Source organism: Narcine bancroftii, chromosome 4 (genome assembly GCF_036971445.1).
Source record: "Narcine bancroftii isolate sNarBan1 chromosome 4, sNarBan1.hap1, whole genome shotgun sequence".
Lineage (NCBI taxonomy): Eukaryota > Metazoa > Chordata > Chondrichthyes > Torpediniformes > Narcinidae > Narcine > Narcine bancroftii.
Genome location: NC_091472.1, coordinates 195,833,153 through 195,859,077, shown reverse-complemented (window position 1 = coordinate 195,859,077; position 25,925 = coordinate 195,833,153). Strand labels below are relative to the sequence as shown.

General features: G+C 41.2%; 1 protein-coding gene across 5 annotated transcripts in view; it reads right to left on the bottom strand.

Annotated features, from left to right (window-relative positions):
* The window catches only part of sbno1 (strawberry notch homolog 1 (Drosophila)), a 99,428-nt gene that overhangs the window by 46,899 nt on the left and 26,604 nt on the right, over positions 1-25,925 (bottom strand). For all 5 annotated transcript variants that reach the window (XM_069933504.1, XM_069933503.1, XM_069933502.1 and 2 more), the window contains 8 exons: positions 23,257-23,350; positions 21,584-21,744; positions 21,343-21,476; positions 21,167-21,257; positions 17,935-18,096; positions 10,492-10,627; positions 7,735-7,840; positions 7,436-7,589 (listed from right to left, as the gene is read on the bottom strand). In XM_069933504.1, the coding sequence (XP_069789605.1) occupies positions 7,436-7,589; positions 7,735-7,840; positions 10,492-10,627; positions 17,935-18,096; positions 21,167-21,257; positions 21,343-21,476; positions 21,584-21,744; positions 23,257-23,350 (1,038 nt within the window). The remainder of the gene's footprint in view (positions 1-7,435; positions 7,590-7,734; positions 7,841-10,491; positions 10,628-17,934; positions 18,097-21,166; positions 21,258-21,342; positions 21,477-21,583; positions 21,745-23,256; positions 23,351-25,925) is intronic.

Below are 25,925 nucleotides of genomic sequence, written 5' to 3'. Positions count from 1 at the left end.
TATTCTTGAGGAAGGGCTCAGGTCCAACACGTCAGTAATATATGCTGCAAAATCTGCTGAGTTCCTCCAACATTTCTTGTGTTTTTACTACAATTAGATCTTGTGTTTTACTCTAATAATATTCTTATAACTACAATTTAAACCATACAGTAAACACTTTAAGAAGATGGTCTCCTTAGAAAGCTCTACTTTTGTAAGAAACAAGAACAGGGTATTAAGTACCTGCTTCACTGTCCAAATTTCATATTCTTTAATTCTCTCAATACCCAAAAACTTATCTTTTGGTTAAATTTTGATCCGTAATGCTTTTCTAATCAGCAATTTCACCAAAAAAAATTGCTCACATAGCAGTAATTGGGTGGCGCAGGCGTGTGAGCTGGTAGGGCCTGTTACTGCACTGGATCTCTAAACTAAACAAACAGCTCAACAATTATCTGGTTAGGTACAAATTCAGAAGAAAATGTTTTCCAAGATGACAACAGTGCGTCAAGGAACAGCAATAGGGCAGATTTTACAGAAGAAACGACAGGGTCACCACAGTAGTGGCCCAAGTATCAAGCACCAATGAGAGAGAGTATAGCAAAGAGAAGGGATGCAGTCCACAGTAATTTGTTGATGTCAAAGATAATGTGCAGCAAAGAAGACAAAAAAGACAGGTGAATGGAAATATAGAAAAATTGCTAACAGATACTGATCTAAGGGTACTGTACCTAAATACACAGAGCTTTAAGGGAATAAATTAAATGACCTTGTTGCCCAGCTACAGATTGAAAGATATGAAGACACTGTGGCCATCACCGAGACATGGCTTAATGATGGATGTGATTGGGAGCAGAATGTCCCAGAGTACAAACATGGGCAGGTAGATAGAGGGAGGGGGTGGTGTGGCCCTGATGGTAAGCAATGATATTAAATCACCAGAAAGAAGAGACATAGGGACAGAAATAGTAGAATCCTTACAGGCCGAGATAAGAAATGGCAAAGGTAAAAGGACCCTATTGGCAGTTATATACAGGACCCCAAACAGCAGCCAGGAAGAGGTCTACGAGTTACAGCTGGAGATAGAAAAAATGTGTCAAAAGGAAAATATCAAAATAATTAAGGGGGATTGGAAAGTCATGAAGGTACTGGATTTCAGGAGTTTGTAGAATGCCCACAGGATGGCTTTTTGTTGCAACTTGTCAATCAGCCCACCAAGTGATTGATGGCTTTACATGGGTGATGTGGAATAAACCTGAGGTGATTAGGGAATTAAAGGTAATGGAACCCGTAGGAAGTAGTTTTCGTAGCACGATGGAGTTCAGTTTCAAATTTGAAAAGGAAAAGGTGATATCAAGAGTGACTTGGAAGTATGTCTGAGGTGGACTGCCTCATTTTCAGAATTATTATGAGGCTGCTCAATTAAAATGTATTAATAGGATGTTTGATGTTACTCAATCTCCTGGGTGGGCTGAAGTAGAATTGGTTTGTATTTCTGAGTCTCAAGTTCATCAATTTATATTTAAGTGGACTCTTCATTTGTTGCAGGGGTATAATATGCCGGTTTTAAAACATTTATTAGAGTTTGGACTAAAAGGAATATTATTATAGGTTCTAGGGGTAAAATCACAGCCCAAAACCCCTTATATCAAAATAAAGTTATTTCTTTCTCAATGAATAACCCGTATTTAAGGATTTGGAATTCTAATGGCATTGATGTGGTGAATGATTGTTTTGAAAACGGACAATTTATTTATTTTTCCAGGCTTTGGGAGAAGTTTGGGATACCTTCTAATTCTCTATTTATATATTATCAGGTACAAGCTATGGTGATAAATAATTTTGGAAGAGAAATGATGCTACCTCAATTAACCAAGTTTGAGACTTTAATTCTGGACACATCAAAAAAGGGATTTATTTCAGAAATGTATGTGTTGTTACAAGATAAGATGAATAAACCAGATTTAAGTAAATCTAGAATTAAGTAAATATTAGAGTTTAATGCAAAAGATTTTGTACTGAAATTCGAGCTCAAAGTAAGGGGGGGAGGTGTTGCTTTATAGACAGCAGTAAAATTGTTTTTAAATTTCTGCCAGTTTTAACGATAAGATTATCAGCAGCTGCCTACATTGACAGCAGGTGGAATTTGGGGGGGGGGGGGGTGGGGGTAGAAGACGACAGCGCGATGCGGGTGGATGAATGGGAAGATTTATCTTTTGATACATCTCAGGAGGAATGGGAAGTTGTGTGTCAACAAGATAGTGTGACTAAATTAATTAATGTAAGATATTGCTTAGGTATAATTATAATTTTTTTTTTACATCAGTTAGATCTGACTCCAGAAAAGTTAAAAACATAGTTTTAGTAATTCAGATTTGTGCCTTAGATGCAGAATTTGTACTGGAAAGTTTTTACACGCAATTTGGTCTTGTGAAAAAGTTCATCCATTTTGGAAAAAAATTAAAAACTTCTTGGAAGAATTATTTAAGATTAAATTACCACTGGATCCATTAATTTTTTGTTGGGGTATTCTGTATCTTTAACTACTGGTTTAAAGTTAGAAAAATTTCAGATGACATTTGGTCATTTGGCATTAGCGGTACCACGGAAATGTATTGCGATGACATGGAAAGACCTGTTGCCCTATTTGAAATTTATGGGTTTGCAAATATCTTAACTATTTTTTTATTGTGGATTTGACATATCACACAGTGTATGTAATTAACTGATGTAAGTTTTTTTTTGCTCCCCTTGGGGGTTAGTTGTGGGTGGGGAAGGGAGGGTGGCTTTGCTTGCTTATATATAAATGAAGTTTTCAAAAAAAAAAGTGCAATCTTTCAGTGAAACAAAGGGAATCACAGTGGTGTGAGAGAGGAACTGGCCCAAGATGGCTGGAAAAGTAAGCAAGATGAAGGGATAGCAGAGCTCAATTGCATGATATTTCTACAAGAAATAAAGAAAGCCCAGAATAGATATATTCCAAGAAAAAAGGAAAAATATGAGTGGAAAAATGGCACCAACATGGCTAACAAGAGAGGTTATGGCTAAAATAAAAGCAAAAGGGAGTGCAGACAAAGAAGCAAAAATTAGTGGAAAAACAGGACTGGGAAATTTTAAAACTTGCAGAAAGAAACAAAGAAAATCATTAGGAAGGAAAAGATTAATTATGAAAGGAAGTTGGCAAATAACATACAAAAGGATACAGAGTTTTTTTAAATATATAAAGAGTAAAAGAGACATGGGTAGATAGATGACTGATTGAAAATAATGCGGGATAAATTATAATGATAACAAAGAGATGGAAGAGGATCTAATTGAATATTTTGCATCAGTCTATTGTCTGAGGAAGACAATAGCAATATACCTGATAGTCAGAGGTCTCAGGGAATAGAATTAAGTACAATCAGGATTACTAGAGAGATAGTGCTTAGTAAGCTGAATGGACTGAAGGTAGATTAAGTCTCCCAGTCCAGATGAGGTGCACCCATGGGTTCTGAAAGAGATGGCTTTGGAGATTGAGACATTGAAATTGATTTTCCAGAAATCAATAGACTTTGCATGGTTCTGGAGGACTGGAAAGTCATAAATGTATTTCTGCTGTTGAAGAAAGGAGGGAGGCATTAAAAGGAAATTATAGGCCTATAAAGTTATTGGAGTCGATCCTCAAGTATGAGGTTATGAAATACCTCTAGGTGCATGGCATGATAGGTCCAAGCCAGCATAGTTTCATGAAGGGAAGATCTTGCCTGACCAACCGATTGGAATTTTGAGGAAATCTCAAATAGGATGGAGAAAAAAGAGGCTATAGATGTTGTGTATTTGGATTTTCAAAAGACCTTCGATAAGATGCCGCATAAGAGGCTGCTTAATGAGAGCCCGTGGAATTACGGGAAAGATATTAGATTGGGTGGAACATTGGCTGATACAGAAATATTATGAAGTGAATGGCTTTGTGGCCAAGTTTGCATAGGTGGTGGAGGAGGAAGTGTTGAAGAAACCGACAGATTGAAGAGAGACTTGGACAGCTTAGGAGAGTGGGTAAAGAAATGGCAGATGAGATACAATGTTGAGAAATGTATAGTTGTATACTTTGGAAGAGGAAATAAACAGGAAGATTATTATTTGGATGGGAAGAAAATGCAAAATTCAAAAGTGCAAAGGGACTTGGGAGTCCTCATGCAGGATAACCTACAATTTAACCATCAGGTTGGATTGGCAGTAAAGAAACCAAATGCCATGTTAACATTAATTTCATGGGGAATAGTGGAGAAGAGTAAAGAGGTGTTGATGAGGCTCTATGGGGCTCTGGTAAGACCTCATTTAGAGTACCGTGTGCAGTTTTGGGCCTCTTATCTTAGAAAGGATGTAATAATGTTGGAGAGAGAACAGGGAAGATTTAGCAGGATGATTCCAGGAATGCAAGAGCTAACAAATGAGTAACGCTTAGTGGCTCTTGGACTGTATTCATTGGAGTATAAAAGAATGAGAGGGGATTTCATAGAAACATTTAGAATGCTGAAAGGATTGGACAGAGCAGATGTGAATTGGATGTTTCCCTTGATGGGTGAATTCAGGACTAGAGGGCACAGTCTAAGAATTTGAAGGTACCCATTTAAAACAGAGATGAGGAGAAATTTCTTTAGCCTAAGAGTCATGGATTTGTGGAATTCGTTGCCACATACAGCTGTAGAGAGAGTTGTGGTGAGTTTAAGGGGGAGATTGATATGGGGAAAAGGACGGAACTTGGAACTAAATGTGAGAACAGTTTAGCTCAGGGTTGATTTGCAGAGCAGATTCAATGGACCGAATGGCCTACTTGTTACTTTTTCTTGTGATGATGATCAAGAAAGCACAGCAACCCCTCTACTTTCTCAGAAGACCAAGATGTCCAAGTTTATTGTCACATGTAGAAAAATGCAATGATGGAGGGTGTTTTGTGAACAGACCAGCAAACATCTCACAGACAGGACAAGGCAGACAGTACAAAGAACAAAGTGCAGAGTTAGAGAAAGATCAGTTGGTATGGAACAAAGGCAAATTAATTGTACTATTCTGGGGTTTATTCAGGGACCTGATAACAGCAAGAAAGAAAATGTCCTTGAATCTGCTGGTACATGATCTCATACTCGAATTTTCTTGCTAGCATGAAGAGTGTTCGGCCAGGGTACAAGAACATAGTTCACTGAAAGTGACAATACAGGCAGGCATGATGATGATGAAGCTGTATGGACAGCTTGCCTTCATTGATCAGCTCACTGAGTACAAGTGTGGTAACACCATGTTACAGTAGTACACAACATTAACGAGGAGACCTAGAATATTACATGCAGTTCTACCTGTCATACTATGGAAAGCAGAGGTGCAAAAATAATTCATGTGGATGTTCTAGAGGGTCTTCTTGCATTACAAGGAAAGACCGAGAAGGATGGGGCTATTTTCCCTGGAGCAAAAAAATTTGAGGAAGTGACTGAATGCAGGTTTATAAAATGATCAGGGCATGGATAAAATGGATTTTCGGTCTTTTTCTGAGAACAGGAGAGTCCAAAACTAAAAAAAAACAATCAGCTGACAGTGAAAGGGGAAAGAGAACCTAATGTGGAGTATTTCCACCCCCACAGGGGATGGGGGCATACAGAACGAGCTCCCAGATGAAGTGTTGCGGCATCTTTCAATAATCTATATGCTTGTTCCTAATCTCTCAGTGGCTGTAGGGAAACCTTCACTACAACTCAAAGCAGTGATTGCAACTTTCTTATTTTTGAACTCTTAACCATATTACGTCAATGGATCAGCCCCTCCATTACATCCTGTGTGCAGTTATGATTCTAACCCCTGATATGTCTGCAATACTTTCCTCTCTATGTGGTCCAAAATGTAAAAAAAACAGCTGCCAATCCTGTCCCTCTTGCAGCCAAGACTCTGCAATGACCACATCATAATTCCAAGTACCAATCCAGGCTCTACATCCATCTGCCTTACAGACAATATTCCTTGCATTAAAATAAACACTCAAGCTCATCAGTCTTACTGTGCAATTTAGCCATCTCTTCCTGTCTGTCCTTTCAAACCAAAACCCACCAACATCTTAACTTCTTTTACTGCCCTGCCACTATTTTAAACCATCTTTACAAGGATATTGGTCCTTCTCCAGTTCAGGTGCAACCAACTCCTCTCTGTGCACAGGAAGAGACCCCAGTTAGACTTGTATCCCTCCTACACCAGCTCCATAGCAATATAGCACAGATACGAACACTGAGATTACAACCCGGAAAGACCTGGAATTATTCTGCAGGACACTCCCTTCCTATTTTGTCATCGGCACTGATGTGGATCACAACCTCTGGCCACTCATCCTCCCCTCACAAAATATCCTATCCCCTCTCAAATACACATTCTGGGCCGTGGCATCAGGGAAGCAACAAACCCTTCTGGAGACTTGTTTGTAACCACAGAAATGCTCCTGACTGTGAATTCTATCATTATAACTGTACCTGTCTTCACTCTTCCCTGCTGAGCCTCATAGTCACTGACGCAGCTGCTGCTTCTACCCTCTGAAAGTCATCCTCCCAACGGTATTTTAAAAGGCATACCTGTCAATGAGAGGAATGACCACAGGAAACCCCCCCCAGAGTCCACCTATTCCCTTTACATTTCCTGGTGGTCTGCATAACTGCAATGAATGATCCCCTCAGCCTCCTGGTTGATCCTGAATTTGCTGAACTCCAGCTCCTTGACAGTCAATCAGGAGTTGCAACTGGACACACTTCCCAAAGGTGTAGTCAACTGGGACACTCAGTTTCCCTGATTTGCCACAATTCGCAGAAGCATACCTGTGTTCCGATGCCATTCCAACTTATTGGTCTAAAACAGCCATTCTCAACATTTTTTTAAAATTTTTTTTAAAAAGCTACGGGCCCCTTAGGACTCTGCTCAAAGTTTATGGGGCCCCTTTCCTGTGAAGCAGTCAAGTTTTGGTTTCTTCCATACTGTTCTCCTACCGACTATATGAAAAATATTCATGTTCTGCGAGGTGAAAAGAAAATAAGGCTTTTAGTTAAATATTCTGTGGCTCCCAGGGGTGGGGGGCAATGGCTGTTTAAAAGGAAAAAAAAACTGCTCAGATGCCTTTGCTAAAGCAATTGAGCCGAAGCCTCAAAGCTGACCCTCAATCACTACATTCACAGCCACTCTCAAACAGCCAACCTTTTATTTGTTGCTCTTGCTGCTGAAGGCTAACTGACACTCACTAGCAACTGCCCACTTTTGTAAAACCTCTTTGGCCCAACTTGTCCATGCTAAGACACTGCACCTTATTACTCAAGTGATGAATTTGATCCAAGCTGCCCATACCAGACTGGTGTCTCATTCTTTATCCACACCACAGCCTCAGTATTCTTCATCAACCAGGGTTTCCTACACCTGCCAGCTTTATGAAAAGGATTGTGCAATGGCTTACCAGTTTAACTGCTCTATTATACATCTTTATGTAATCTTGACTGAGCGGAACTTCTTCAATTTTGAAGGTTACGCCAGAAAAGCTCAGTTGTCTTGCGATATACATTCCCCTTAGCTTCATATCCATGGCAACTATTTCCATGGCCCCGACGCCTCTGTTTTAAAGAAACAAAATCATGAGATTCGTATGCTTTTATGTGGCAAAACAAACAATTGAAGGAATGAAAAAAATATCGAAGTATAAGACGACAGGTTGTTACCATTATACTTCATTGTTTAAATGTTCAGATTTCACAATACCTCCTTTCCACAGCCTGAATGAAATCATTGAACTCTTTGAAGGGTGTTCCTTCACCCCAGATTCCAAGTCGATTCATATAAGCCATATTGCGAGGTTCTGAGGCACCTATTTTGAAGAACGATGGCATACGTGCAACAAAAAAACATAATAATCAAAGGTCCTAAATGTGCCCAAAACATCTGTTGCAAAAATTACTCTAGAGCATTAAGTTTTAAATGAAAATCTTAGATAATTAAAAAAGCAGAAGGGATCGATGAATTTACACTATTAACTGAAACATTCAGTCACACCTTTGCGTTTCTTCAGTCTGTTCGATCATGGCAGATCTACATTTTAACTCCTCAATTCAACTTATTTTTAAAACTCAATTCACCAACAAAAATCGATCTGCCTCTTGATCGTTAACCAAATCCAGATATGCTTCCAGTCATTTTCTGTGAGTGAAAGCAGAATGTTGGAAATGCTCAGATCATGCAGCAGCTGTGGAGAAAAATTGTGCTAATGTTCCAGATTAATGAACTGAAAATAAAAACTGTTACATGCCAGAAATGTAAAATAAATGAAAAGTGCTGGAAATACTTGGGTCAGGCCACATCTGTGGGAAGAGGGTCCTCCATCAGAATTGATCAGAAAACAAAAGAACCAGTTTTCACTTCAGGAAGGATGAATGAACAGGAACAATTAAAGACAGAGAACCATGACAAAAAGAATACCAAGGTCATAAAATGCAGAGCAAGATGTCACATGTGGTAGGTCAAGCCCTCCAAATCAAGAGGAAAAGGGTGACTGACATCAGAAATTGTTCAATTCGGTTGTTCCTTGAGGTAACGTTAATTTTCAAATGAAAGAGTATGGAAATCTAAAGACAGGTGTCAACATAAGAGTGGGATGGAGCATTCAAGTGCAAACACTTGAAAATCTCGAAGCACCCTTGCAGACTGAATGTCCTAGTAGTCACCCAATCGGTATTTGATTTTTCCACGTGAAGGACTCATCTGCTGAATGGAGAGATTTTGCGAATAAGGGTGACAGCAGAAGTGCAGGAAGGACCAGAGGTGCACTTGTCAAAAACAACAGAGCAGTAGATAAGCAAGAAATTTCAGAGGCACAAATGTGGAAAGTGTCATCATCACAGCAGATTCAGGAGGGATTGAATTATAGTTTAGATATGGATGTAATAGAGGCCAGTTTCCCAGAGTTGGAGATGGTAACACTGCTGGAGCTGCTGTAATAGCAGCATTGGCACTGGTGCGGAGAGCAGGCAGAGACACAGCACTCCTCTGTAGAGTTTTACTGCCCAGTCCTAATGCCAATGGCTTCATACAAGCTTTAAACGGCCTGTTAATGGAGGGGACAGTGGTTTATTTTAAAATCGTGTGACTGCAGGGTCTGTGTTCAAGATGGCAGCAGCCTCAAAGGGTTGCAAACCACGGGGAAGCAGAGAACTGGCTCAGGGCACCAGTCACGGAGAATACCCCCCCCCCCCGCAACCATTGCCAAGGAGAAGCAGTGGAGACAACCCTACAGGATGGTAGAGGACCAGTGAGGGACTCGACAACTGAGGAACACACTGCTGGTGACTCAAGGTGAGGAACCCACGCAGGCTGCAGGTGACTGCCGTCAATGGACCGACACTAGGCTGGAGATTGCCTTCAGACTGGCTGAAGGGGTATCAGGTATGGGAACTGGGATCTGAGAAAGTGCTGAGGGCGCTGGAGGCTTTCTGATTGTGTCAAGAGGTTTGGATCTCCAGCTCAGGATGTTGATAGTTTGAACTGACATGAGTCTTGTGCAGCTGCAGAGGCTGGGGGAGCGCTGGATGCGAACCCATGGACACTCAGCGACTTGGGGGGGGGGGCTTTCTTTTACTTCTCTTTCTCTGACTGCAAGGAGCACCAGGCAATTTCTGCCGGTGGCAAATCTCTGTATGACTTATGACAGACCAAAGTGAATTTTCATGCAATATTACATCTGTTTTATTACGACAATAAAGGAATCTTGAATCTTAAAGCAAGCAAAATGAAAATTCAGATGTAGACCATGTGAAACTGAGAGGAGGATAGAAACAACACCAAAAATATTTGCTGGAATTATTCAATCATGAAGTGGAGAAATCAATATTAACTCATAAATATACCAGAGAAAGAATTGAAGTAGGAGAGGAGCAGGGACAAATTGGATTAAAACTACCATCATTCTGCACATCTCAGGAATAGCCTGAGATTCCATAGTTCCCTGTGACAATGAGAGAGCGAGTGGAATTGCAGTAGAGGTTGTTTACAATGATAATAGTTCATCCAAGTGAATGAGAGAAATAGCAACAGAATTATTTGGGTTTTGTTCAAGAAAGAAACATTGGGTCCTCAGGGTGCACTAGTGCCTGATGGAGTTCTTGAGATGGCTCTGGTGACGATGAGCCACTTGGGATCAAGAAGGTAGAAATTGTCAAGGTGATCCAAAGCATCAGTGGTGTTACAAATTTACACAGGAAAGGATTGCACAAAAGAACTAAGGATTCCGATGAAGCATCATTGATTTGAAACATTAACTTTGTTTGTCTCTTCACAGACACTGCTTAATCTGCTTCATATTTCCATCATTTTATTTTTTATTCCAGTTTTCCAATATTTTTAGAATTGGCCAGGCTCTAATTTCAATACTCTTGTTCGGACCCCCAAAGAGAATAAATTTACTTCAGTGATCACAAAAACTTAAAAATGAACCTCCCAGGTATAATAAAAGCCAGGTTTGCATACCTGTAGCACTGGCATACACCACCCGAGCCTTTGGCAATTTGTTCTGCAATTCCAACACTGCCAGTCCAGTTTTTGTGGGTTTTGAGGAACCAACAGGTGACAAATTTTTAGCTTTGTGACATTCATCAAATACTATCTGCAAAAATCTCGTTAAGGGCACTGTAAATATATTTACTTAAAAAGCACACAATCCAGCCAATCATAATGATTATCCTTGAAAAGCGAGTTACAGTCAAAAACATTCAATCCTATTGAACTTGCCATGAGAGAGGCAATTGCAGTCAAATGTCTGGTGAGCCCAGAGCTCAGGCAGGAAGCTCAGCAAGCTCAGAACAGGTGCCAGGGCTTTGCATAGGTTTGAAAGATCTTCCAATTTAGAAGGAAAATAGTCGATCAGATTCTTTAAATAGTGAAAGATAACAGCATGCTGCTGTACAGAGGGAGTTGGGAGTGCTTGCGTATGAATCGCAAAAGGTAGGTTTGAAGGTACAACAGATAATTAAGAGGGCAAATGAAATGTTGGCTTTCATTGTAAGGAAAATTGAATTTAAGGTTCTGCTGTAACTGTACATTTGAAGTATTGTGTGCGATTCTAGTCTCCTTACTTTATCCAATATCACAAACATTTCTACGACTGATTACACCTGCATTGAATTCGCCCATCGTTATTGAATGAAGATCTACCAGGACCAATGCCTGAAGAGGGCGCACAAAATCAGCGAACCGGTGTGGACTCGAAAGGCCAATATGGCCTGTTTCCACTCCGTAAATGGTTATATGGTTATAAAGTATATACAAGCCTTGGAGGCAGTACAAACGAGGTTCACCAGATTGATTTCAAAGATGAAGAGGTTTAGCTTATGAGGAAAGATCAAGCCCCCAGAGACTAGACCCACTAGAATTCAGAATGAGAGGGAACTTAGAGAAAAAAAAATAACATTATGCAAGGGTTCGTTAGATAACATAAAGGCAGGAAAGTTCTCCCCCCACCCCACCCCTCACTCAAAGACAAGAGCAGATCAAGAGACACTGTCTCAAGATTTGGGAGAATAGATTTAGAATAGAAGAACTTTCCCCAGAGAGACCTCTCTGTCTAAGGAAGTGGAAGAGACTGTCTCATTAAATACACTTAAGACAGATATATTTTTGCCCAGTAGGGGAATTAAGGGTCATAGGAAAGGGCAGGTAGGTCAAGCTCAGTCCATGGCCAGATCAGCCATAATCTTATTGAATGGTAGAGCAGACTCAAAAGGCCAGATGGCCCACTCCTGCTCACATTTCAGGTTTTACTTGCATTTCCAAGAATGAATTCGACTCCAACAGACTACCAGCATTTAATTTGTGCTATTAACAGCTCAATAACATGGTGCACAAATGTAAGGCACAAAATTAATCACATAGGTTGAATTTGGTACATCAAAGCCTTTTCCATAAATGTGGGTTTTCAGTTCTTTAGAGCTGCTTAAAGGAATTCCAGGCCAGATCTCAGCAGTTGAAGGCAGCAGGATGAAGCTCAAAAGAAACTACTGTAGTCAGAGGAATGGAATGATGATGGTAGCAATTTTTAACACAAAGAGCAACTATTAAAGCGGGGAAGGGAAATATCGTGGTGGGATTAAATCATAAAAAAATATTAATTTGAAGCCAGTGTCATGAAGTCCAAGCATAACCTTGTGTTGGATAAGACAGCATGCAGGGTAGGCCAAGTGATCAATAAAAGGCTCCAGCCTGGACAAGATATTGCAGGCAATAGGATCAAGTAACATTTCAGAAGGTGGAATGAAATGGTCCTTATGAAGGAGAGAAGATGAGTTTACCTTGAACAGAACAAATGGTATCAAACTTATTGCTTGGTGTTATTAAATGTCATAATGTACCTGTAGTGAAAAGCCAAATGATGGCTTCATTCATTCTAATTTTTATGGAAAGAGGGATAAAGGATGGACAAATCTGAAGGCAAAGGTTCAAGTTAGCACCCAGCTTCATCATCACTGTACCAATTCTGCCAATGAAGCATCCTTGGGACATATCCAACCTTTTCCCCAAAATCCAATCAGGGACTGCGAGAGTGGGCTGTACAGAGTAGAGAAGATTTAAAAAGCAGCAGGAGACATAGTTCCTCTTTCAATCCCGTCAGGACTGCGAGTGTGAACTGAACAGGAGCAGAGAACCATTTAAAAAGCAGCAGAAGTAGATGCTCGTTTCAATCCCTCCATTAGCCAATTAGCTGTAGCCAAGTGAATAAAGTTCAAGCAGAGCAGCCAGTGTGAAAGTGGCCCAGTGCCGAAGTAGTGGTTTGAGACTGTCTCGAGAGGCTTCGGTGAGCAGAGGCTCAGGACATACAAGCAATGTCAGTTAAGATCTTGGTAAGAGTAGGTTGTGGGATGGCAACAAGGGCAGTGGAATGCTCCAATTACAGGATGTGGGAAATCTGGGAGAACACAATTGTCCCTGATGACTATATCTGCAAGAGGTGCATCCAGCTGCAACTCCTAGCTGGATGGAGCTGGATGATTTAGGACAGGGGTGTCAAACTCAAATTCACGGAGGGCCAAAATTAAAAACTTGGACTAAGTCGAGGGCCGAACTAAATATTTATTGAAAATTTTCAACAACATCTGCATGTTTTCTCTTCTTTCAACATATGTAATGTTAAACTTTTTCTTATTAAAATAAATGTTTAATAATAGTTTTGGATAAACTCTTTCCAGAAGCATTAACAAATGAGAAATAAAATATTCAAAAATAATATTTCTCTATAGAGGATTTGTCAAATGTTGCTAGTGTGCTGTCGAATAGTAAAATCTGAAGGCTATTGAGAATGTGGGAGAATAACATGATTCCTGAAACAATCAAATGGGTGACTGTGGGCATGAACTCTAGCAGGGTTATTTGCCATGCCCTTATTCCATTGGTACAGATATCCTTTGATTTACACACTTTTCAAGTTTTATGCCTAATGAGCTTGTATCCAGGTGCAGGACCATTTTTAACCAGGAATATATTTATCACTGTGTCATGAAACATCTTCCAATGGAAAATCGCTTTATCCTGAGATTAAAGTTCATAATCCTTACTCAGGCCTGTGTGCGGGAGGGCGGGGTTTGCGGGCGATCGGATTGGACAACGACAGTGCAGGGGCATCAGCTCTCGCTGCAGGGCGGCATCTCGGCGGATCAGCGGCCCCGTCACCGTGAGTCGCGGGTCGGCCTGCGGCAGGGAGGGGGAGTGGGCAACGGTCCTGACGAGGTCAGGCCCCCCTGAGTTTCTGCCGGACCCCCCTTGACCTGCTGAGTTTCTGCCGGACCCCCCTTGACCTGCTGAGTTTCTCCCGGACCCCCCTTGACCTGCTGAGTTTCTCCCGGACCCCCCTTGACCTGCTGAGTTTCTCCCGGACCCCCCTTGACCTGCTGAGTTTCTCTCGGACCTCCCTTGACCTGCTGAGTTTCTCCCGGACCCCACTTGACCTGCTGAGTTTCTCCAAGACCCCCTCCCCTTGACCTTCTGAGTTTCTCCCGGACCCCTCCCCCTTTGACCTGCTGAGTTTCTCCCGGATCCCCCTTTGACCTGCTGAGTCTCTCCCGGATCCCCCTTTGACCTGCTGAGTTTCTCCCGTACCCCCCCTTGACCTGCTGAGTTTCTCCCGGACCTCCCTTGACCTGCTGAGTTTCTCCCGGACCCCTCTTGGCCTGCTGAGTTTCTCCCGGATCCCCTTTTCTTTCCGTGCCGGTCCCAGGACCTTTCCAGGGCAGTCTCCGCGCTCAGGACCGCGCTGGGATCCCGGTCAGCGGTGGAGGAGCAGGTGAGCGCGGCTAATCCCGATCCAGCCCACGCCACTCCCGAGATTGGCGGGGGGGGTTCCACCCTACCTGCCCGACCAGCCTCGCTCTCCACGTGTACTCCGGGCACCCGCCGCTGGTCCGGTGGGAAGGCGCAGGGCGGCCGGTGCCCCCATTGCCCGGCGGGGAGCCCCAATCTTCCCTCCGGCGTCCCGACTCCATCTGCAGCTCCACGAAACGCTGTGCCACTGGGGTTCCGGGCACTGGGAAGCGGCCTTGGCTTCCCCTGACACCGGCCAGGCCGCGCTGCGTTGGGGGTGGGTGGGCGGGGGGACACGACAGCGTGTTTATATAAAACCACCCACCACTACTTTTCAAGGACCAGGATTTTTCTCTCTCTCTCTCACCCTGGGACACAGCGGTTACTGTGCATGTGCTACACTGGCGCGGCGGGCCAAATATAATTATATCGTGGGCCAAATTTGGCCCGTGGGCCAGAGTTTGACATGTGTGATTTAGGAGGAAGGGATAGTGATAGACAGAAGCTATGACGAGACAGTCTCACCCAAAAGTAGGAGGCAGGGAACTAGGTGATTGTTAGGAGAGGGAAGGGAAAATCAATGTAGCGCACTCCTGTAACTATTCCCCTCAGCAATAAATATTGCTGATTGCATATTGTTGGTAGGGACGATCCACCAGGGCAAGTCATAGTGGCCAGGTCTCTGGCCTTAGGCGAAGAGGAGAGTTATAGTTAGGTGAATAGATAGGAGGTTCTGTGAATAACATCAAGACTCCAGGATGGTATGTTGTCTCCCAGGTGCTAAGGATGTCACTGAAAGAGTCCAGAACATTCTGAAACTGGATGAAGAGCAGCCAGATGTCAAGATACCAATGACAAAATAGGAGTAGGAATTAGGTCCAAGGTGATAATAACAGGACTGCTGCCTGTGCCACGTGCCAGTGAGGGTAAGAATACCAAGTTGTGGTAGATGAATGCGTGGCTGACGAATTGATGCAGGGCAGGGGTTCAGATTTGTGGATCATTGGGATCTCTTCTGGGGAAGGTAGGCCCTGTACAAAAAGGACAGGCTGCACCTTAATTAGAACATATAGGAACATAGGAAGTAGGAACAGGAGTAGGCCAAAAATGGCCCATCGAGCCTGCTCCGCCATTCAATATGATCATGGCTGATCTCATTTATGACTTAACTCCACCTACCTGCCTTCTCCCCATATCCCCTAATTCCTCTATCATGTAAAAATTTATCTAACCGAATTTTAAATATGTTTAATGAAGCAGCCTCAACCACTACCCTGGTTAGAGAATTCCAAACATTCACTACTCTGTGGGAAAAACTATTTTTCTTCATCTCTGTCCTAAATCTACTCCCCCGAATCTTGAGACTGTGTCCTCTCGTTTTAGTTTCCCCGGCCACCTCAAAAAAGCCTTCTTACATCTATCCTATCCATACCCTTCATAATCCTCTATGTTTCTATAAGATCTCCTCTCATTCTTCTGAACTCGAGCGAATACAATCCTAGACAATTTAATCTTTCATCATAAGTCAACCCCTTCATCCCAGGGATCAACCTAGTAAACCTCCTCTGGACCGTCTCCAAAGCCAGTATATCCTTCCTCAAATATGGAGACCAGAAATGGACACACTACTCCAGGTGTGGACTCACCAGTACCTTTATACAGTTGCAACATTACCTCCCTACTCCTGAATTCAATTCCTCTAGCGATGAAGGCCAACATTCCATTTGCCTTCTTAATAACCTGCTGTACCTGCAACCTAACTTTTTTGCGATTCATGCACAAGCACTCCCAAGTCCCTCTGCACAACAGCATGCTGTAGTTTTTCACTCTTTAAATAATATTCAGCTCTTTTATTTTTCTTGCCAAAGTGGATAACCTCACACTTACTAACATTGTACTCCATCTGCCAGACCTTTGCCCACTCATCCAGCTTAACACAGCTTAACTCCCTCTGCAGACTCTCCACATCCTCATTACAATTTGCTCTTCCACTCAATTTGGTGTCATCCGCAAACTTGGCTTCACCACATTTTGTCCCCTCCTCCAAGTCATCAATGTAAATGATGAACAGTTGTGGGCCTAACACTGACCCCTGCGGCACCCCACTTACCACTCTCTGCCAACCTGAAAAACTCCCACTTATCCCAACTCTCTGCCTCCTGTCAGACAACCAATTTTCAATCCAGGCCAATATACTTCCCCGGACTCCACTTTCCTGTAACTTACTGAAAAGTCTCTTGTGCGGCACCTTATCAAACGCTTTCTGAAAATCCAAATATACAACATCAACCTGTTCCTCTCTATCCACTGCACCCATTATATGTTCAAATAATCCCAACAAGTTTGTCAAACAAGATCTTCCCTTTCTAAAACCATGCTGCGTCTGCCTGATTGAACCCTTACGTTCCAAAAGTTTCACTATTTCATCTTTAATGATGGCTTCAAGCATTTTTCCAACCACAGACATCAAGCTAATTGGCTAAGCGACCAATATCCTACCAGGCAAATTTGCTAGAACTGTTGGGGAGAGTTTCCACTAGTTTTGGCAAGGAGATGGAAACCAGAATGAGGGCAGAAAATAGAACAGAAGGTGGAAAGGATGATGCAATGTGTTGTGGATTTGTGAGGAAGGACAGGCAGGTGAGGAAGCAGAAATGGAACCGTAAATGATATGATATATGAAAAGGATGTTGGGATCCAAATCCACAAATCTTTCAAGGTTGTCACGCAGGTTTACAGTAAAGAAGGACTATGGTATCCTGGGCTTCATTAATTGGGGGATTGAGTTCAGGAGTCATGATCATGAGGTAATGTTGTAGCTCAACAAATCACTGGTGAGACCACACTTAGAATATTATATTCAGTTCTGGTCACTTCATATGGAAAGATGTGGAAGTTATGGAGAGGGTGCAGAAGAGATTTACCAGGATGCTGCCTGGATTGAAAATAAGTCTTATGTAGCAAAGTTAGCAGAGCTAAGGCTTTTCTCTTTGGAGTGAAGGAGGATGACAGGCGACTTAATGGAGGTCTTCAAGATTATGAGAGGCAAAGATAAGCTAAACAGCATCTTTTTCTCAGGAGTACCAAACACTAGAGGACATCTGCTCAAAGTGAAGGGAGGAAAGTTTAGTGGAGACATCAGGGGTAAGTCTCCCACCTCCAACCCGCCAGAGTTGTGGGTGCTTGGAATGTATTGGCTGGGGTGGTTGTAGTAGCTGGAACAATGGGGGCATTTAAGAGACCCTTAGACAAGCACATGGATGGAAGAAAAATAGAAGGTTAAGAGTTAGGAAGTGTTTAGTTTTTTTTTAGTAGATATATATGGGTCAGCACAACACTGTGGGCTTAATGTTCTAAATTCAAAAGAATGCGAGGAGAAGCCTCTGACTACAGTCAGATGGGAACAATAGATTAGGGAAGTCCCACCAACTGGTAATGGTGGGCAATCTCACGTCAGTCTTAAAATATATATTAAAAAAAACTTGTCACAAATAAAAATCATACTATATTAATAAACAAAGTATCCAGCAATTGCTCACTTAATACATGGCTGTAAAATGGGCATTTTGATCATGTTATTTATAGAACATGCATCGCAATACACTGTACCATCGAAAAGGATACCACTCCATCAAAATCTTCACCACACCAGTGCAAAAGTTGTTTTAACCTGGTTTTATACTTTCCACCTGACTGACTTTCACCAATTAGTGAAGAATAGGTTGCAAAAATTACACCTTTCTTCACACTTCCATTTTGTTTGGAAGAGATTTTTCCATATTTGAACTGGAAAACAAACAAGCAGTGCATACATTCACATCTTAAAAATATGCTGAAAATAATCAAAAAGTTTCACTTTACATTCTGCTGAGGTAACATTATTATGTTACCAACATACTAATGTCCAACACTGGTTTCCAAGACCTGTGAAGTGTGAGTGTGATTTATACATGTGCCAAGGTTGATGCGGAATGTTGAAAATGGTTCTTTTTCAAATCAATTCATGGTATTCAAAATACATGAAAGGCATTCTTAATTATTTGTGTGGTTGTGCCAAAATTACTGTTCCCATAGAAAGAATATTTTACTGTAACCTACGGAGATTCTGGAAATATGAAAATATATTATTTGAAGTACTTGAGTCAGGTGACAGCTGTGGAATGATTTTTTTTCCTTTTTGCAAGGTCAAGGTGGGAAAAATGCAGAGAAGGTGAGGAAAGGATGGATAGGATCAAGGAAATCTCTGAGACAAAGCAAGGTCAAGATTTCTGTGGGAATAAGCTGCAGAGGTTCACCTGATGACCTCAACAATTTATCCCCATAACGCAGGCCTCATTCTGTCATAGAAATTTCCTTTGATCTTTGCACTTCTCCCTCCCTGTCACACAACCCACTTTCTCTGCAAGTTTACATTGTTTTCTCTCTTTCTCAGTTGTGAGGTCTTCAGCCTGATAAATGGTAACTGTATTTCTTTCCACAAATACCACCCGACCTGCTTAGTGTTTCAAGCTGTTTCTGGTTTTACTTAAGATGGACACAAGACTGTCATAGCTAAGTGTCTGAAATTTTTGAATTCCTTGTTGAGGCTGGATCATCTCCAACTCTCCTTCCTCACCCTTCTATTTCAGAGGATAATTTAGCAATGGATATCTCCTGCAAGCTCACAAACTATAAATTTTCTCCAAATTCACTTCCTCCAAGGACTTAATTGATTGGTACCCATTTCCCAACATCTTCATATTCTACCCCAACCTTCAAACGATGTTCATACCAGTACTTCAGTTATTCTCCTTCAACTATGGTTTCTCTCCACCCTAGTAGCAGGTACTTCATTTTCCTCCACTTCTACAATAATTCAACACACATCTTCCATTCTCCTCCCTTCAACATTCTCAAAGAACTGTTTCATCGTACTGTCAACCCCTTCGGAGAACACCGTCTCGTGAACCATCAACTGCCCTATGACCTTCATTTCTCATCTCCATGCCCCTCTTCCCTTTTCTGGTAATACAGGGGTTTACTTTCATTTATTCTCTTTCAATATGTTGCATTGAGTGCTCAATGTGATATCCTGAATATTTAGTCTACAGAAAGAATGTGGTAATACTAGGAGTGCAGAAGTGATTCACCAGAACATTGCCTGGAATGGAATGGTCAGAGCTTTGAAAGGCTGTATTTCCTCTGTCTGGATCACAGCAGACAGAGGAGAAACCTTTCACGTTGATAAAATTGTGATGGGCTAGATAGGATAAACCACCTTTTTCTTGGGGAGTGGAGCCTAAAACTTGAGGCCATGGGTTTAAAGTGAGAAAGGAGAAATTTAAAGGAGATGGGTGGTCATAATGGACCTAATGTTGGTAAATGGGGTAAGCATTAGGGGAAGGATATATGACTGAAGCCAAAGTGATCACATCAATGCTGGACAAGTCTGTCATTATGGACACCAAATAAGACCAGAAGACATAGCAGCGGAAATAGGCAATTCAGCCCATCGAGTTTGCCCCATCATTCAATTGTGAGTTGATCCTACCCCCCCCCCCCCCACTACCAACCTTCTCCCCATAACCTTTGTTGCCCTGGCCAATCAGGAATCTATCACTCTCAGTCTGAAATACAACAAATGACCTGGCCTCCACAATAATCTGTGGCAACAAATTCCACAGATTTACCACCCTTACCAATAGAAAAGATGACTTGCACCTTTATTCAGTCCACAGGGGTGACCAGAGCTCTGGTTGTCCATCACCATCTGATCTCACTGGCTTGAGCCACCACCACCATTCCATTGAAGGTCAATGCAAGTTAATCTTCTGACTTGATATATTCAAGATTCAACATTGGACACAGCCATTCCAGCTATCATCTATCTCTAATTTACAATATTATCACCACAATTCTTATCAAATTGCAATTAACCCATTCACCCTGGAGTCAACCCCAAGCAGAGTGAGTACCTCGAAACCAATCATGGGTAGGATCATGTTCTGCAATGAAAGCTGCAAGAACTGATGGCTAATTCATGGTCTTCAGAGGACAATCTGATCTAATAACTCTAATCCTGCCAAATAAAAATCAAATGGGTTCTGCCATCTGATAATTATCTTCTGCTTGACGTTGGAATAGTCTGATTACATGCAAATTAGCTTCAAATAGCCCCACATTGCTATTTGATTATGCAAGATAAACAAAATCCCTTGAACAAAGATCCACAACACAACTGTCACACATGAAATTACAAAGTATTAACACCTTTACTGGCTAGACGACCATAAATTTCATGTGCAGTTCAATTATCTTCAAAGTCTACCCAACCAGGTGGCTTTCAATATAGAGAATTTTGAAAAGGATCAACCATTTGGGAATTTAAATGAGAATTTTAAAAAACCATCTCCATTTTTCAGACGTAAATTCAACACACTAGTTAAAATTTATTCACAAAGTCATAATATCACAGGGCAGAAAGAGGCCATTTGGCATTTTAGATCATTAAACATGTTGCTACAATCTAATGGACAAAATCTGCACTTAAAGTAGTGTGCAATATTACAATATTTATTTGGCACAATAACAAGCCTTGAGTAGCATTTTCTGATCTTTCAAGGAGATGAACACCTCTCAGTTCATTCAACCCACCGAGGATCTCCTGTCAGCAATTCAGAAAACCTCTGGCCATAAAAAAACAGGAGTATGAGAAAATCTCTCATGGGGGAAAAAAAGGGGCTGCTGTGAAGGGAGCAATGAAGGAACATTATGAGTGGAAAGGTGTACAAATTTGTATTGGGGCTCATGTAGAGAAATTGATTAAGTTATGAAACATCAAGGTGCCTCGTCAAAAAGGAATAGTTCTTTATTCTACCTTATTTAGCGCATGAACCTGGATATTTTTTGCTCCAATGTCTCTCAGATCCCTTTCAGCATCATACTTCAAGTCATTGGACACACTAAACCTGTAATAAACACAGAACTTCAACTGACTCCAGCTACAATAAATATGGTTTTGATAATTTGCATTAATGTTAAATATCCACTTACCATAGTGATCGTTTTCTACCAAGAAGGTAATTTTCAAAAATTATGCCAGCAATGGTTCTTCCTTTACCCACACCAGCCCCATCCCCGATAAGGAAGGCTGCACGATCCCCATTGGGGAGGAATGTTTCGTGTTGCTGTGGTTCAAAGTAATAAACATTGTACCTGATTTAGTAACAGCTATGTACCATGAAAAATATCAAAGCTTTATTAAAAGTAGACAATTGAAACAAAAAAATTCTACCTGAGCAGCATACGTGATTGCTTCCAGCTGCAAGGCAGACAGCCACCCACTGTCAATCGTCTCCTCCTGTAGAGTTAACCGATACCAAACATCAGGAGGTGTCACACTTGATAAGGAGCTGGTCTCCACAACTGGATCAGGATGGCGCAACCCAACTTTTACTGTCAACAAATTATTGCAGTTAGATTTACTGAACAGAACATATCAAACTATAATCCTCTTTATTAATTATGACAGCCCAGTAAACTTCTGAAAGTTTGAAAAAAATTTACCCACAAAATAGGTAGAGATGCTCCACCACTAAGGTAGAATATGGCTGATCTCGTGCTGCAAGTCCACTTCCCCATCTGATCCTTCCACATTCAATACATATATATATTTATTTTTTTTTGTTTCCACACATATCACACCCTTGAATTTACTCAATGACTAACTTTAAAAAAACTTTGGTGTGAAGAAATTTCTTTTCAGCTTTAAATCAAAAATCTCCTACCATGACTCTAAACCTCACCATTCTCAATTCTCTATGTGGAAAAATTAACCTATCAACATCCACCTTTTCAATCCATTCTGTCACATTGCATCATCCTTCATTCTACATTCTAGTGGGCACAAGCTAATCTTATTCCTTCCTTTCACAGAAAGGGTGCAAAGCATCTCAAGCTTTCAGAAGGGAATTTCTTAAGCACAAGGAAGAATTTGCTGGCAACTGGGAAAAATGGGAGATTGGGACTAATTGGATAACTACAAATAACTGGGAGGAACTTGATGGATAAATGGCTTCCTTCAGTGCCACAATGTTCTAAGATTTTCTCATACAGATTCAATCTCCACAATGGAGGATAATCCCATTTGAGAAGTACTGTTAAATTTCATTGAAGTGAACTGTATTTTATCACTGAAGTCCTCTCAACTTAGTTATTGGTACAAATGCAAAATGATGATTCATTTGCAAACTACCAGTCATTCAAACAGGTTAATTGGCAACTTCAGATATATAGTACCTGCTTGTAAAGATGTAAAGTCATAGAAAAATCAAAGCTGTCACAACAAAAGGTGGCAAACAAAAGCATTTGTGATAGGAAATTCCTAGATTCTAAGCATAATATTCTTTATAAAAGGTAATTCAACTGAACATACTGCACTACATTCTCAAAAATGTAAAACACAGACTGCAGACACAGTAATTGAAGTAAAATCACAATGAGAGAGCAGGTAAAACAGTGTTCCGTACTTGAAATAGCAAAGATAAAGATAAATAACCAAATAATGGATCAACTACTAAATTAAAACATAAAATTGATTTGGATATAGACAGTTCAAATGGAGATTGAGGAAAAGAATGAGGTTTATTGTCATGAACACGTCATGAAATTTGTTGTTTTTCGGTAGCAGGATTGTGCATCACAGATACAAAATTGTTATAAATTACAGTTCTGTAAATGCAATATTGAAAAATTAATAATGCAAAAAGTGTGAGGGGGTGGCCAACCTTTTAACTTAGACATGCAGCAGGGCAACAGGCCATTTCGGCCCACAAAATTGGGCGGAATGGACTTGTGAGCCGAAATGGCCTGTTACCCTGCTGAATATCTAAATTAAAAATTAAAAGGTTGGCTACCCCTGCATGATTCTTTCAGAAATAAGATGGTGGAGGGAAAAAAAAGGCTTACACTTCATTGGCATATATTCAGCATACGTGTCCGCATGCCCCAATTCCTCATCATCTTCCTCCTCAGGTTCCTCTTCATCTTTCAGAGGCAATTTCTATCAAGTATTTCAAGTGAGAAATGAGGATTACAAACTGAAAACAGTCTTTTAAAATTAGAATTATTTAGTAAAATCTAGAGATACAGCAGAAACTCTTTTCTTCACTTATCAACTCCTAAAAACAAATACTTAGCTTGTTTATGCTAAAAATGTACTTTTGAATTGGTTTTCACAAAGAATGGAAGGCATCATTTAATGGTGAACGTGGTCGCAACCACATTCATTTCACATTTGAATGCAAACTACAAACCTCCCAAAAAAAATGAATTTGTTTACCAAAAGTAAATGTTCTTTGTTCAGACTCAATGCAACATATTAAAACAGAGGGAATAAAAATCATTTTGAGGATCATCTGTTCCAAAGTGAATGATACTTATGGAACATCCTGTCTAACTTGTACATGAACTTTCTATATTAATAAACAGCCACTTATAAAGGTAATCGTGGGATAACAAAGAAATCATTGAAGTGGGGAACAGGGTTGTATTAGGGTTTATTGAAATGGAACAAATTCTTCAATGGTTATACAGATGACTAATTTCTGGTTACCACACCATAGTCAGGTCAAATCATACTGGAGAGGGGATTCTCCAGGATTCTGACTGAGATGAAACACTTCAATTTTGAGGATAGAAACATAGAAGATAGGAGCAGGAGTAGGTCATTCGGTCCTTCGAGCCTGCTCTGCCATTCAATGAGATCATGGCTGATCTTAAAGTTCAGAACCCCGTCCCCGCCTTCTCTCTGTAACCCCCAATTCCCTTATACTGAAGAAATATATCTAACTCCCTCTTAAATATATTCAATGAACCTGCCTCTACTGCTCTCTGAGGCAATGAATTCCACAGATTCACCACCCTCTGGGTAAAGAAATTCCTCCTCATCTCGGTCCTAAATGGTTTGCCTCTTATCCTCAAACCATGGCCCTGGGTTCTGGACTCCCCCACCATTGGAAACATCCCTTCCGTGTCCATTCTGTCCAGTCCTGCCAGAATTTTATATGTCTCCATGAGATCCCCTCTCAATCTTCTAAACTCCAGCGAGTACAATCCTAAATTGTGCAATCTTTCCTCGTAAGTTATTCCTGCCATCCCAGGTATCAGCCTGGTGAATCGCCTTTGCACTCCCTCCATTGCAAGAACATCCTTCCTCAGATAAGATGACCAAAACTGCACACAATACTCCAGGTGGGGTCTCACCAAGGCTCTGTACAGCTGCAGTAAGGTATCCTTATTCCAATACTCAAACTCTCTTGATATGAAGGCCAACATACCATTTGCCTTTTTAACCGCCTGCTGTACCTGCATGCTCGCCTTCAGTGACTGGTGCACAAGAACCCCTAGGTCTCTCTGCACTTCCCCACCTCCCAATCTATTGCCATTCAAATCGTAATCTGCCTTCCGGTTTGTATTACCAAAGTGGATAACCTCACATTTATCCACATTGTAGTGCATTTGCCATGTATCTGCCCAGTCCCCCAATTTATCCAAATCACACTGGAGCTTCCTGACCCCCTCTTCAGTGCATACAACCCCTCCAAGCTTAGTGTCGTCTGCAAATTTGGAGATATTACATCCCATCCCCTCATCTAGATCATTAATGTAAACTGTGAACAGCTGGGGTCCCAGTACAGATCCCTGTGGCACCCAACTGGTCACCGCCTGCCACTCAGAAAATGAGCCGTTTATCCCAACTCTGTCTTCTATCTGCCAGCCAGTTCTCAATCCACATCAATACGTTGCCCCCAATCCCATGAGCCATGATTTTGCATGCCAGTCTTTTATATGGGACCTTATCCAAGGCCTTTTGGAAATCCAGGCACACCACATCCACTGGCTCTCCCCCATCTATTTTACCTGTCACCATCTCAAAGAATTCCAACAGATTTGTCAAGCACGATTTACCTTTTGTAAATCCATGTCGACTCTGTCCGATCCCTTCTCTGCTAGTCATATGCTCCACTATTACATCCTTAATAATGGATTCCATCATTTTGCCCACTACTGATGTAAAGTTCACCGGCCTATAATTCCCCGCTTTTTCTTGGAGCAGAGGTAGCCAGGGGTACTGAACTGAAGATCTAAAATTATTGTAGGTGAAGAAAGGTTAAGTAGTAGAAAAGAGTGAAACGCTCTGTGATTGTAGTAAAAACACACTGAAATGCTATTACATCAAGAGGAGACAAAGATATATTCCCGACATTTCGGGATTGAGCTCTTCAAATAGTAGAAAACTTTTCCCTGCATTAGAAGTACCTTAAACTCGAGTGCTATGCAAGAGTAAGCACTAAGAGGATTGTTCACCCAGAGGATGGCTAAAATCTAGATCACACTATCATAACCACAGTTTATTTACTTCAGGTGCCCACTGAAATGAATAAAAGCACTACCAAGCAGGCATTAATTTAACAAGATTTTAATTTAATGCTGTTTGCTCAACCTGGCCCAGAAACAAAGATCTCTGTGTAAGCAACATTAAACCATCAGGATGCAAGTACAAGTTTAGTCAGAGTTTTACAGCATGTACCAGCCAAGCAGGTTGTCTACCAAAGCTAATCTCATTTGCCTTTTCT